Source organism: Lepisosteus platostomus, chromosome 8 (genome assembly GCF_059453375.1).
Source record: "Lepisosteus platostomus isolate fLepPlt1 chromosome 8, fLepPlt1.hap1, whole genome shotgun sequence".
Classification (NCBI taxonomy): domain Eukaryota; kingdom Metazoa; phylum Chordata; class Actinopteri; order Semionotiformes; family Lepisosteidae; genus Lepisosteus; species Lepisosteus platostomus.
Window position 1 is genome coordinate 10,115,605 of NC_142618.1, and position 12,510 is coordinate 10,128,114.

General features: G+C 39.6%; 1 protein-coding gene across 4 annotated transcripts in view; it reads right to left on the reverse strand.

Annotated features, from left to right (window-relative positions):
• Nucleotides 1-12,510, reverse strand: part of chd7 (chromodomain helicase DNA binding protein 7) — a 78,653-nt gene that overhangs the window by 20,790 nt on the left and 45,353 nt on the right. For all 4 annotated transcript variants that reach the window (XM_088642369.1, XM_088642366.1, XM_088642368.1 and 1 more), the window contains exons 4-17: nucleotides 8,444-8,579; nucleotides 6,949-7,080; nucleotides 6,773-6,838; nucleotides 6,020-6,075; nucleotides 5,056-5,170; nucleotides 4,342-4,425; nucleotides 4,019-4,156; nucleotides 3,793-3,914; nucleotides 3,273-3,516; nucleotides 2,581-2,757; nucleotides 2,350-2,493; nucleotides 1,344-1,608; nucleotides 688-898; nucleotides 51-246 (exon numbers count right to left, since the gene is read on the reverse strand). In XM_088642369.1, the coding sequence (XP_088498495.1) occupies nucleotides 51-246; nucleotides 688-898; nucleotides 1,344-1,608; nucleotides 2,350-2,493; nucleotides 2,581-2,757; nucleotides 3,273-3,516; nucleotides 3,793-3,914; nucleotides 4,019-4,156; nucleotides 4,342-4,425; nucleotides 5,056-5,170; nucleotides 6,020-6,075; nucleotides 6,773-6,838; nucleotides 6,949-7,080; nucleotides 8,444-8,579 (2,086 nt within the window). The remainder of the gene's footprint in view (nucleotides 1-50; nucleotides 247-687; nucleotides 899-1,343; nucleotides 1,609-2,349; nucleotides 2,494-2,580; nucleotides 2,758-3,272; nucleotides 3,517-3,792; nucleotides 3,915-4,018; nucleotides 4,157-4,341; nucleotides 4,426-5,055; nucleotides 5,171-6,019; nucleotides 6,076-6,772; nucleotides 6,839-6,948; nucleotides 7,081-8,443; nucleotides 8,580-12,510) is intronic.

Genomic DNA, 12,510 nt, shown 5'->3' on the forward strand with positions numbered 1-12,510 from the left:
TGCCAAAACAAGACAACTGAGCAATTCCAAGTCAATCACCCCAGTCTCACCTGCAAATCATTCTGCGGATTCCAATCTGAATCAAAGATAATGCAGGTATCAGCCGCAGTGAGGTTAATGCCCAGGCCTCCTGCTCTTGTGCACAGCAGAAACACAAACCTATCTGAATCGGGTCTGGAGAACCTGTCTATAGCTGCCTGTCGAAGGTTACCCCTTACTCTGCCATCAATTCGCTCATAGGGGTATCTGCAGAAACAAACACAGCATTCAGCTTCTTGGAAAAACATATCTCATACCTAGTGTAATATGTAGGACACCGAGTAATTATGCTCCAACGCTGATATATAATCAATCAAGTCAAGAACTACCTTATTTAAATTCTCAGTTGCTGTGTGAAAATTAGTTTAATTATATGTTTTTTCATATTTCTCAAGGGTTGTTAAAATAAAACGTTTCGACGCATTAATTAGGTAATGCAACAAGCCCCGTGACTCCCAAAGAAGTAGAATCAAAAGAAAGTCCATCTGTGGAGTACAATTAATATTCTATATAGATAGACTTTAAATGGCAGAAGTACAAAATCAACTAAAGCTGACGGGATTTTTTTTTTTGTAATGAGTACTTGTCTGTGTACGTTGGGGGAGGGGGGGCACAAGTGGTGGGACACTGCATGCTGCTAAGTCGTACCTTCTCTGGATGAGGTAGTCCTCCAAAATGTCCAGGCATCGGACCATCTGGGAGAAGACAAGCACCCTGTGGCCACCAGCCTTTAGTTTTGGCAGCAGCTTGTCAATCAGCACTAGCTTTCCAGCAGCCTGGATCATCGCCTGGAGGTGAAAATCTGGATAGTCGGAATGATGAGTCTCCCTGAACTCTTCCAGAATTTTCTCTTCAGCACCTGCATCGGCAAGATGTGAGGTGGTGTTTAACAGCATTTCTTTATAAGTAACAGGCAGCATGGCTTCACTCAGTTTCCTCTAGAGCTCAAGTGTAAGGAAATCCACTTTTACAGACAGCAGGCACGAGCCTAAAACCTCTTTTCAACTCTTACATCACCAAAAGACAACTGTCGGTCGGGAATCCACATGGACACCATGTAACTAGGAATGTAAGCCCAACATCTACAAGAAGCAAGACGCAAAACTCGATTCCCAGCCCACCACCTTTTGGTACAAAACTAAAAGTCTACAACAACTTACATTTATATTGAGGTAACCTCATCATGTATAAGTCACTCAAAAATTATTTTCTACTTCCCAAATGACAAGATTTCAACTCAAGAAATGACTATTCTGATACTACTAGAACAATCAAACAACAGGAAAAAAAAACAAGTATCTTACCATTAATAAGGTAAGGGTGGTTGCAGCACTTCCTAAGCTCCATCATAGTGTTTAAAAGGTTTGGTACATTTGCATTGCCGCCGCCTCCACCCCCCTTAGATAGGAAGGCAAAGTTCTTCTCCAGAATAGCACGGTAGTACTTCTTCTGGATGTTGGTGAGCTCTACCTCAATGATGGTCTCTTCCTTTGGTGCCAAGTTCTTCTCAACATCTTCCTTCAGTCGCCTCAGCATCATTGGTTTCAAGATACCCTGGAGTTTTTGCACCTACGAGATGCAAGGTTCTTGTTAGACATTCTTTAAAATGTTAGGTCACACCTGAATATCCCAATTCTAATTAAAGATTTTTTTTTACCAACTTCACCAACCATGAGTTCAGTTACAGTTGCTGACCATCAGATAAGGTAAAAATCAGACTGAGGGCAAGGATATAAAACTACAGAATACCTCTTGCTAAATAACTGGTTATAGGCAATTTATAGCTATTTTTCATCTAAATGGATACCTTAACTCACTTTGCAGTTAATGGCTCTTCCTTTCACCTGAATAAAGTTATTGTCCTGTCACATGGCTATCTGTTCCTCTTCCTCCTGCACTGCACCTTTGAAGTCACTACTGGAACCCATTTAAAGCTATTTCTAAAAAACAAAACAACTGAAATGTTCAAGGGTTTGTAGCAATGGTAAGTCTCTTAAAATTAATTTTGCCTTTTTTTATTCGAAAAATACATTCCCCTAGTTTTAGAGGCAAATACAACACAAATTGTGATAGAGGTTGCAAATTGCACTTATAAATTAATTACAACATGCGATTTAAATAATAATGGCATCAAACATATCAACCATGAGGAAAACCCTGCAATAGTCATATGATTCTTGTACAATAAAACTAATTTAATGCAGATCAGAATGTCAGTTGCTTGTCTGCTACACATTTATGAAGTGTCATTTGCAACCACTAAGAGTTTTTCCAATTAACAGTCATAAAGCATGTACTATCCCCAAATACCTGTTCCTCGGTTTTCAAATCACCAAACTCTTGCATGAATGTGGACTCTGAAGGGAATCTTTCAGGTTCTAAGAAATTCAATAAACTGAAGAGTTCTTCTACTGTATTCTGTAAAGGAGTCCCAGTGAGAAGAACTTTGTGCTCCTGCATCAAATGAGAGAGAAACATGTAAAGGCCCACTTCGACATTATCGTACAGTGCATGTTTCAGATGTGCTGGAGCAATACGAACCATATCCATCATTTTAAGCCCTTCCAGCAGCTTGCAATTCCTGTTCTTCAGTCGGTGGGCCTCATCAATGACAACACAGCGCCACTGAATGTTCCGCAGTTCTGGGCAGTCAGTCAGTATCATTTCAAAGGTGGTGATGACAGCGTGGAATTTGTAGGCTCCCTTTATCACACGGCCCTGAAGGGAACAGCATTTTACAGAGAAAATAAATGCAATGCAGTGTGTAAGAGGACTAACCTGCACAGAGCTTCAAGGTAGTGCATGGCTAGTTTTTTCTCTCCCTTGCCACACTCTTAAAATCCATAAACAGAGTTCAGTTAGAAACAAACATTCTTCACGCGGTACCAGTTTTTTTCAGCACCAAATACAAGGTCATACTAGAAAATCAAGTTCTACTGAAGTGTTCCCTGAAAACACTGAATTGTCAGGTTTTCCAGAAAAGCAGTTTATACTAGCTGTGCTGCTCCTTTCTAGGGCAGAAGATCAGCACACAAAGTGGCATTTTGTTTAAACACAAAATATTTTTATATCAATAAAACAGTCACATGCACAACATACATTTAATAAGTTTGTCAAAAAGGTTGAAAAGATGGAAAACGCCCTGCTACTGCATCTACACTTCAGACCTGCTAGAATGACAGCAGCCTGTGGATGCTATAAACGTTTTCAAGGCATTGTCTAGGTCTACACACCTGTGGATCCCTGAAGTTCATCTCGTATGTCTGTATCGTCCTCCGGCTAGCTTGACTGCCATGGTACACAACCACATTCAGTTCAGTCCATGTGTGAAACTCCCTCTCCCAGTTAGGAATGGTAGAAAGTGGTGCGATAACCAGGAAAGGGCCATGAATTCCCTTCAAGAAAATCTCATAGAGGAATGTAATGGATTGGATAGTTTTTCCCAAGCCCATTTCGTCTGCCAAAATGCAGTTTCGTCTGAAAAAAAAAATATCATAAAGCTGACAGCTCTAGAGTAAAAACCTTGTTTAAGTCTGGAAGAGAAAAAAAGACTGCAGAAGGGAATCAGGAAAATGTGCTTTACTGTAACAAGGTCTCCCTTCATGATTCACTTTAAATACTACTGAAAAATTATATGGCAAATGAAATCAAGTTAAATGACTGAAACGCTTAAAGACATAGCAGATATTTTTCAGCTGGAAAAGGGGATGGTGCAACATTTGAAAGAGTAGTTATAACTAATTGTATACATACGCGTTGTACCAATTGAAGAGCAGCCAATTGACTCCCTCCAGCTGGTATTCCCTGAGTGCATTTCCATTTTTATATTCCCTGGAACTCTCGGATTTCTGCCAGTCGCTTGCAGGAGGCCGCTCCTGTTTTAAATAAAACAATTCCCATTAGTGGTTTCCTAGTGACCGCGAGAACATGTCCTTTTCCCCCCATATTAAAAAAAAAAGAGTGTGGTGTAAATTCTTACCACTCGATTCAGCTCAGGCTCTCTGGCCATAAGTTTCTCGAATTCTTCAATCTTAGCCGAGTCTATGTCCTGCTTCAGTTCCCAAGTGCTGTCTTCATATGGAAGCGAACACCACTTCACCAGATAGTGAGTGACAGGCTATGGAGAAATGAATTTTTTTTTAGAACAGTTGAGGGTAAGTGGTGGAAAAAGAGCTGCTTTACAAAATGTGTATTGTTCGAGCAATTTATATTTGACAATTTACAAATAAATAAAATATACCATGAAATGCTTAAGCATTTTTCCCCTATGTGACTATAAGGGGGAAAAATTTAGAAAGGTACCTCTCCATTGTCATCAGTGCTTTGAGAAACATCCAGAATTCTATCAACTTCCACATAGTCTGGATTGAAAGGCTCATCATCCATCTGAAAACCGAAGGGGAAACTAGATATTAAGTTTGCTGAAGAGAATGTATGACAGTAAAACCCAAATCACATTAATTAAAGTGCTACAATTCAGCAGGAATCCTCCCCATGAGGAAAGCAAATTCCTCAGGCTTTATGAACTGGGCCTCTTAATTATTGTGCAAAACCCTTTTTACTGTGAGAGAATGTTTAAGAATATTTTAAATGAAGTGTGAAATTACAATCCACTAATGAGGAATCAAAAGGGCTTTTCAAAAGCAATGTTTTTCGACTGCTTGGTATTCCTTAATGTGAAGCATTCAATGTGGAAATTAGCAAGGCTTGCCTTCAGTTCTGGATTGCGATCTAATGGAATGATAATTTGATCATATAAAAAACTTAAAGCTTTAATACTACAAACTGGTGTTGAGCACTAAGCCTTTCATGCCTAATATTCTAATATTTAACATAACAGCATTGATTTTCACAAAACCAAATGTCACTCAAGAAATTCACAGCAAGAGCGAAGTTGACAGCAGTGAAAAGCACTCATCTCTTCTCAGAAACAGGACAAAACAATTAAAGATCAATAAAGGGACTTTAGCAGAGAGTGTACCAGTCCTCGTAAGACAGGAGAGGAAGGATGCTCACCTCACTGAGGAAATTGTTAAGGGACTGCTTAGCTTTGAACCTCTTAACTTTCTGGTGGACTCTCTTGTCCTTCCCCAGCTCTTCTATGTCAGCCCATCGACAGTGAAGGTAGGAACTGCAAACAGGGAGCTTAAGAGTCACCTTCACAATTCATACAGCCATTTCCTCGGACAGACCCAAACAATTCGGAATACTCAAGAATTCAAGTCTCTCACTAAACTAGACATTTAACTTTTTTTCAGTGTATATGAATTACTTTAAAAAACACTTTAAATACAGGTTTGTGCTTGTGGCTGTTGATGGTATTGACATTCAGACAAGAAAAAGTAAAGTGATACCTGAGGAACGCAAAATATTTATATTTATACTTAAAAATGGTTCAGCAGCTTACAGAGTATGGAATAACCTCTTATACTAAGGCAATATAAAAATTATATTGGCTGAAAAAAGAATAACCAAAACAGCAATTTTTTAGCTCTTCAAAAATAAAACATTTTTAACACTATGCATTTTCGATTTATATGCCTCTATCAGACTGACATTTTGCGTCCTTTTGCGGCATAGGCTCACTGTGTTCAAAGAAGGATCTCAACATCACACTGGGCATTGAGGTAAAAAAAAAACAGTCTTACTCTATAATCAGTAAACTGTTGAACAAGGATAAAAGGGCTAGAACTGCATTAAGTTATGAAATATTGCTGAAAAGTTATGAGACCAGAACTGAGTAAATTCAATAATGAATTGCCATTCCCTAAATCCGAAATGGCACCAATACATCTTGCAGTTCCAAGCTTTTAACATTACCGCTTAGAAGCACTTTGTTGAATGCACAGATTTTAAAAGTCATTTGAACACAGTCCACTCCTTTATTGAGAGCATTTTAAAAAATTTCACATTTCTAGTTCAGTCATTATTTCTGTTTAGAAAATAGTATTGCACACTTCAAATTAGAATAAGGACTCACAAGTTTTTGAATTTGACGTAAAATTCTTCAATATCCACTTCTTCGCCAGACTCCGCCTGAAATAATAAGCTTAATATTAGAGGAATGTGTCTGAAAGAACCATCTGTCAATGCTATTTAAATCCACAGCTACTTAGGGTAATAACTAGCACAGTTTGAAATTTTAAAAAACTTAGAATGCACTTTTGGCAGGACTTTTCACTTTATTGTAATACCTCAACAAAAAACTATCAATCCCAACCACCCTGCTCTCCGTGTCAACTGAGTCATGAATCATTTTAACTCCTCCTCAACCACACGCAGCTCCATTCACAATAACCTGACCCGGAGCTTGGCTTCCTGCCAAAACCACAGTGTTAAGCAGACGCCAAACGTACCATTTCCTCAGGCAGCAGCCAATTTGCAGCTGCACTACTAAAAGCCACAAGTATTATTTTTGGCTGACTTGTTCTACACTTATTTGAGGATGTTTCAAAGGAATAACACACCATCTACTTCTCTTTGTGTGAAAGGGTTAAAGGTAAACTACATCAAAGACTTTATTCAAACGGTTAACATTATACTAATCAGTAACTAATCCAGCGATTAAAGCTCAGATTTTCAACTGAATTAAAAAAAAATCACCCCAATTATTTTTTAGGTTTACGAAATGCCGACAGGGTTACCGTCTCCCAAGCAAGTGCTCTACAAATGTAACTTGGCAATCTCCTAGAAATCTACTGATCATTCGGCGAAAATAAAGGCAGGTCCTTACCTTCTTCTTCCCCATTCGCATACCCATGATTTTTTCCACAACGGGGCCCTCTGCATCCGGAGCCTCCTTAAAAGTTATTTCAAAAGGTTAGCGATACAAACATGCAAAACCTCCTTGCGCAACCACCCCTGACCAGCCATGAGAAAGAGGCAGGAGCGTGTGGGGTGAGAGCTGACCTGCTGCTCCGAAGCGTTTGACGGTGACTTTTGTCCTGTGGCGTCTCCATCCTCCGCTTCTTCATCGGAAATCTTGAACTCCAAGTCCTCAGTGTAACGCTTCCTCTTGACCTGCCTGCTGGACCGTCTCTTCTGCAACGGCAGGTTATCGCGGCTCATAACTCGACACACGTTACTGCCTTACGCGGCGACATGCAAGCGATTGGGTGCAGACAGGGAAAAACTATACCAGAAAAGTAAGGTTAATCTAAATTAGATGGGTTAGACTTTCAGAAAAACATAATTGGCAAGTACCTTTAGAATAAGTCAGGGAAACAAGATAATTACAGTATGTCAAAACCCTGGGTCATTTGTTTTTTCTGAATGGTTCTTTTTTGACTGCTTCCATATGCTTACAGTCTAACAGAATTTACTGTATTGTGATACAACGCTAAATGGATTAAAGCTGATATAATGCCAAGGAATTCCAATTAGCATACTAAAGAGGAAGAAGTTGACTTATGTTTTATAAATAAACTTAGCAGTAGTAGCATTATCCAATTTTTGGTGCTAGAGGGCACATGCGCTGCAAACCATTTTTGAGCCATAGAAAATTAGATCATTTGTAAAAACGACAGATTGAAAACCACTTGTCTAATTTTATTAAAAAGGCTTTGCAAAAATGTTTAAGAAAAAGGATATCTTATGGTTCCAATTCAGGAAAAATCTTACATGATGTTTGAAATAATGCAGAGAGCTACCGAGCTTTCATACCACACATATAGCAAAGTTTGAACAAAGGTTTTCTTTTACTCTGCGTTATCTGGGCAAACAAACACTTAATGGCTGTCTGCTTTGGAGTCCTGCATTTCCCATTTCTGTCTAGTTGAGCACAGGATGTCTAGTAAAGGACACAGAATTAGTCACTTCTACCCTTAAACTACCAATTTTACACCTTGCCATTTCTTTTCTCCCACTTCACTGCAAATGATGGGGAGAAATCTGATTTTTCTGACTCCAGTAATATGCAAGAGCACAAAAAAAACCCAGTTCACATTTCCTCTAATGTTACTAGCAATATAGCTCATGCACTGGTAGTCCTGTCTGTATCTATTAATAAAACATATTTATAATAAAATTCAGATGCCGCAAATAGAAAAATGTTGCATTTACAATAGTGATGGCTGGGAAAACCAACAAATTAAACTCAAAAGCATGCAAAATTTAAATGTGACTTAAGTACATGAATCTGCCCACACATTTCTAGGGCTTCAGTTGCCAACAGTCCATTTGAAGACCACCATGTATAAAAAAACCCCGGAATTCACTTGGCCCAATTATATGTATTTTGCGATGCAAACGCACCCATCTAAAACGATCGCCTTGGTTAGTCCCACAGGTAACCATGATAGAGTGCTTTTACTAACCTGAAATTTAAGTGTAACAGGTACCATACAATAGCCCAGTTCTGTCACTTGCCTTATTCCCCACAGCCAGTAAGATTAAGTATCTTTACCTGAACGCCCAGATCCTCCTCCTCCTCTGGAGAAGGAGGGGGTGTTTTTTCCAAGTCAGAATTGTCAGAGGATTCACGCTTGCGCTTCCCTTCCTTCTTCTTTGTAGTGCTTGTTTCGGGATCAGGCTTTTTAACACTGAAAAGAGGGGATAAAAGTGAAAGATTAATAAACCTAACCCCCTTCAGAAAACGTTCAAGTGAAATGCGTCAGCATGCGTAGGCTGCAAAGGGACAAGTGAAGGTTTATTCTGTGCTGAAAAGAAAGGAAACACGTTTCGGCTGTGGAGCCTTCTTTGGGTGTGTGACTTCAGAAAATGACGGGTATGTTCAGTACACAAATGCACCGCTGAAGTTCAATTCCCTACACGTGCTCCCATATCACAAGATGCAAGTGCAATTCTGTACACTCAAACTGTTTCCCTACTTTTCATTCTCCTAAAACTGGATCAGTTTCTAGAAAAGGTCATATAAATTAATCAGAAAGGCTGTTTACAAAAAATGTCTATTTGAAATATTCAAGCAGGAATTGGATTTAGGATTATGTTAACTCCTTTATTTTACCAGGGAAGTCATGCATTACCATGACTTGGGGATCCTTTAATGATGCAATGCAGTCACCTGGCAATGTGAGCCCTTTGTGTTAAAGGTACTTTTCTAACTTTGCAAATGGGAACATCCCCAGTGTCTCAAACCCGATCTGAACCCACGACCCCTCCCTCCAAGTTCAGAGTCTAGAGGTTGAGTCTATGACACTTCCTTAAATGTCCTCAGCCTGACCAGCAGACAAATCTCAGAGGAAAGATATACTACGTACAGTACAAAAATGCAACAGTAAAAGAAAAAAAGTGGTACAAAAGTGGTCAACTAAATGACACTTTAAAGAAGACAGGTCCTGCATTTCAAGCAAAACCTTAAGTCTTCTTGACGTTTCATTTTAATAGGAGCTCTTGAGCTGATTTTTCCCTCCCCCTCCACCCCATTGACTGACAGATTTCTTAATAAAAGGAGGACATACGCCACTTCCACATCAGTGCGAGAGGAAGTTCTCTTTAGAGGAAGAAAGTGGTTAAGTAATTCAGGGTTTGGTATGAAGAATAAATAACATCTGAGCTACAAATGGGTTTACAGCTGTAGGTTTGGATTTCAGATGACTAGTCCCTGCTAAAATTGTTATACAAAAAAGTAACGTCAATTTCAGTCACAAGCAATATGTAAAATCCTTTCTTCCTGAACCAACGCAGCCCTCGAGAAGACTCTGATGTACAAAGGAAAGGATAAAGAACAAAAGGGCTAACTTTCACAGCGCTGGTCCAGATCAAGGCAGATATGGTGAAATAAAGCTGGTTGCGAAGTGTACAATTTTGCTCTTTCACTTCACAGTGGTGTCAAGGACTTTACACTGAAGTGCACTTCGGACATGTAAGACGCGCCGCGTATTTATTTCATTCTTACAGTTTCTCGCCAAGCTAAAAAAGAAAAAAAACTGCGACATACTGTATTCCCTCTCATCTCTCCCTAAGTTTACACCACACATGGCCAAGAGCCACCCCTACTATGAGGCTCCACTTCCAGCACTTATTTCCGCTCTCGCTGCCACAAATTATACAATGCTATAGCCGCGCACTGGGCCCCTTTCCTTTCATCTGCATGCCAAGAGCAATCAGATTACCCTGGTAACCAGTGGTCACATGACCAGCACCTGCTCTTTTGGCTGGATGCCACTGACTAAAGCCATCTGCTTCCCTCAATCATCTTTCAAACATTCTCAACACCTGCACTACAGCATTCTGTGGTTTGCTTTTATCAAATCACTGCTTGCAGAGCCCCCCCAAAACATAACAAATAAGAAAAGAAGGCAACTCTATCAAACTCTATCAAGGAAGTGAGCAAGTGCCTGGTTCAAGGAGATGACAGAACTGCTTTTGATAGCTGACCTCTATAAATCATAGACTGCTGCGAACAATTTAATTTAGGGGACCCAAGGCACAGGCACTACTGCTAAGAACTACGGGTAACAGATTTAATGTCTTGTAAAATGGCATATCCAGAGTGCATGATGAAATAACATGCTGGGAGAGAAAAAGACAAGCCTTTAGTCTCGTCGCGGTGTGGCAGACCACTTTTGCCCCCATTTTATCCATCTGCTTAAAAATTCATACTTCTTATTGGCAGTGGGGTTACATGATCCCAAGCTCATTCTGTGTGAAAACAACAATGGGGCCTTTATCAAAGCTCCTATGGCCACTGTCTTGCCTTCCAAATATGTCAGAAAATAATTTTAATGGCTATTCCAACCTCCTTGGAAAGTGTGACAGATGGGTATTGTTTCTCTTTAGCCCGTCTTGCAACACTTTGGAACAAAATGGAGGAAGGCTACTTGTGCAGGATACTTCATAGGATGCCTGTGCAGTAACTTCAGAAAAGAACCTGACTTGACTTGAATACTTTAAGTGATCCCCATTGAATGTAACAGTGAAAGTTAGGTTTTGAGATAAAAAAAAACAATCTGTACTTGAAACTTGATAGAGCTGGATGAGGAAAACCCCGGCACAATTTAAAGAGATCCACAAAGCGCTGCTTGCTGAAAAGAAGAATTGTCCCGGAGGTCTGATACAGGCTGAAAAATGCTAACTTGCGCTGCACAGACGTACAAGCCACAGCAAAGTCCAGGAACAAAGCTAGAGCACAGCGCGGCTAGGACTAACACACGGGAGTGGGAGCAGGGCGCGTTAACACCTGCTTTCACTAATGAGTCACCTTGAGCTACACACCTCCACGAGTGCCAGACTCCACAGACCAGCAGCTACACGGTTTTGTTTACAGAGAAAAATACACGTTCTTCAGGTGGAAGCTGCAGCTTCAAACAGTGAGTCACAGCTTCCTGTAACATCCATAAACACACCGTTCTCGTAAAGAACCGATATTTTGAAGGAAACCCTAAAAAAAGCCTGAAACAGCCCCTTCCTTTTAAGCACTAATCAAATCAAAACCACCTATACCCGTTTCTACATAAGACAACAGCCCTATCTTCTTCTTCATAGCAAGGTCATGCACCCTGCAGAACTATTCTTGTCAAATGACAGGTCTATGACGTAAAAAATAAAAGATCGTGACATCTAATCCATACAAGCTTTAACCTACAAACTGTAGCCACAATCCCTGCTACAAACTGTGCATAAATTACATTTTCCTAAAGTGGTTATCCTTCTAAACTTCATACGGTGGTTTGCTGTAGTCTCTGAAAAGATTAACAGAATTAACGTCCTGTACTTTGAAGATGTCCTTTTTAGTGACATTTTAGAAAACAAATCAGACTTAAAACCTGCTGTTAAGCAGTTTATATCCCCTAAACTCAGACATCATGGTAACCAAGTATAGATCTAAGAGATACATTTTAGAAGCAAGTTCATTATGTCTTTTGTGGCTGCTCCCCCCCAAAATAAATTTGTTCATACAAAGTGTCTTTATGAAGATTTATTCCTTTTTTTCCCAACCTGCAGTGCAAAATGTCAAAAACAAAAAAATAAACATGGAAAATCACTTCACCTTTAATGAACCTCTTTCAGATTAGCAGCAGTTAGGCCTATTTATGTGCCCTGTCATCTGTGCTAATGATCCCTTCCGCAAACATATCACAATTTAATGAGTAATAAAGAACAAAGTTATGATCCGTTACCAACAGACAGCATCTGACACTGTTGAGTAACTCAAAAATGTTTCTTAACATCTTTAACATGATGAACACTCCAGTTTGAATTATTCTGCAAGTGCAATTCATAGACAAAAGTATGAAGACAACTGACTTGAATTTAGCTGAATGCACTCTGGGTCACTGGCCCATGGAAATGTAGCATGACAGTTTTCCCCTTTAAGATAACATTAGTTGAAAAAATACTACGTAGTTTAGTCAGACTTACAATAACACTGCATAACACTGAGAACATAATGAATGGACTACCTACAAGCCTCAGCTAAAAAAAAAGTTACCGAAAGGAAAGTCACTGAAAGAAATAAGAAATGGAACAGTTCCAGTTCAACACTTATGAAGGAAGCTGACACTGATTATG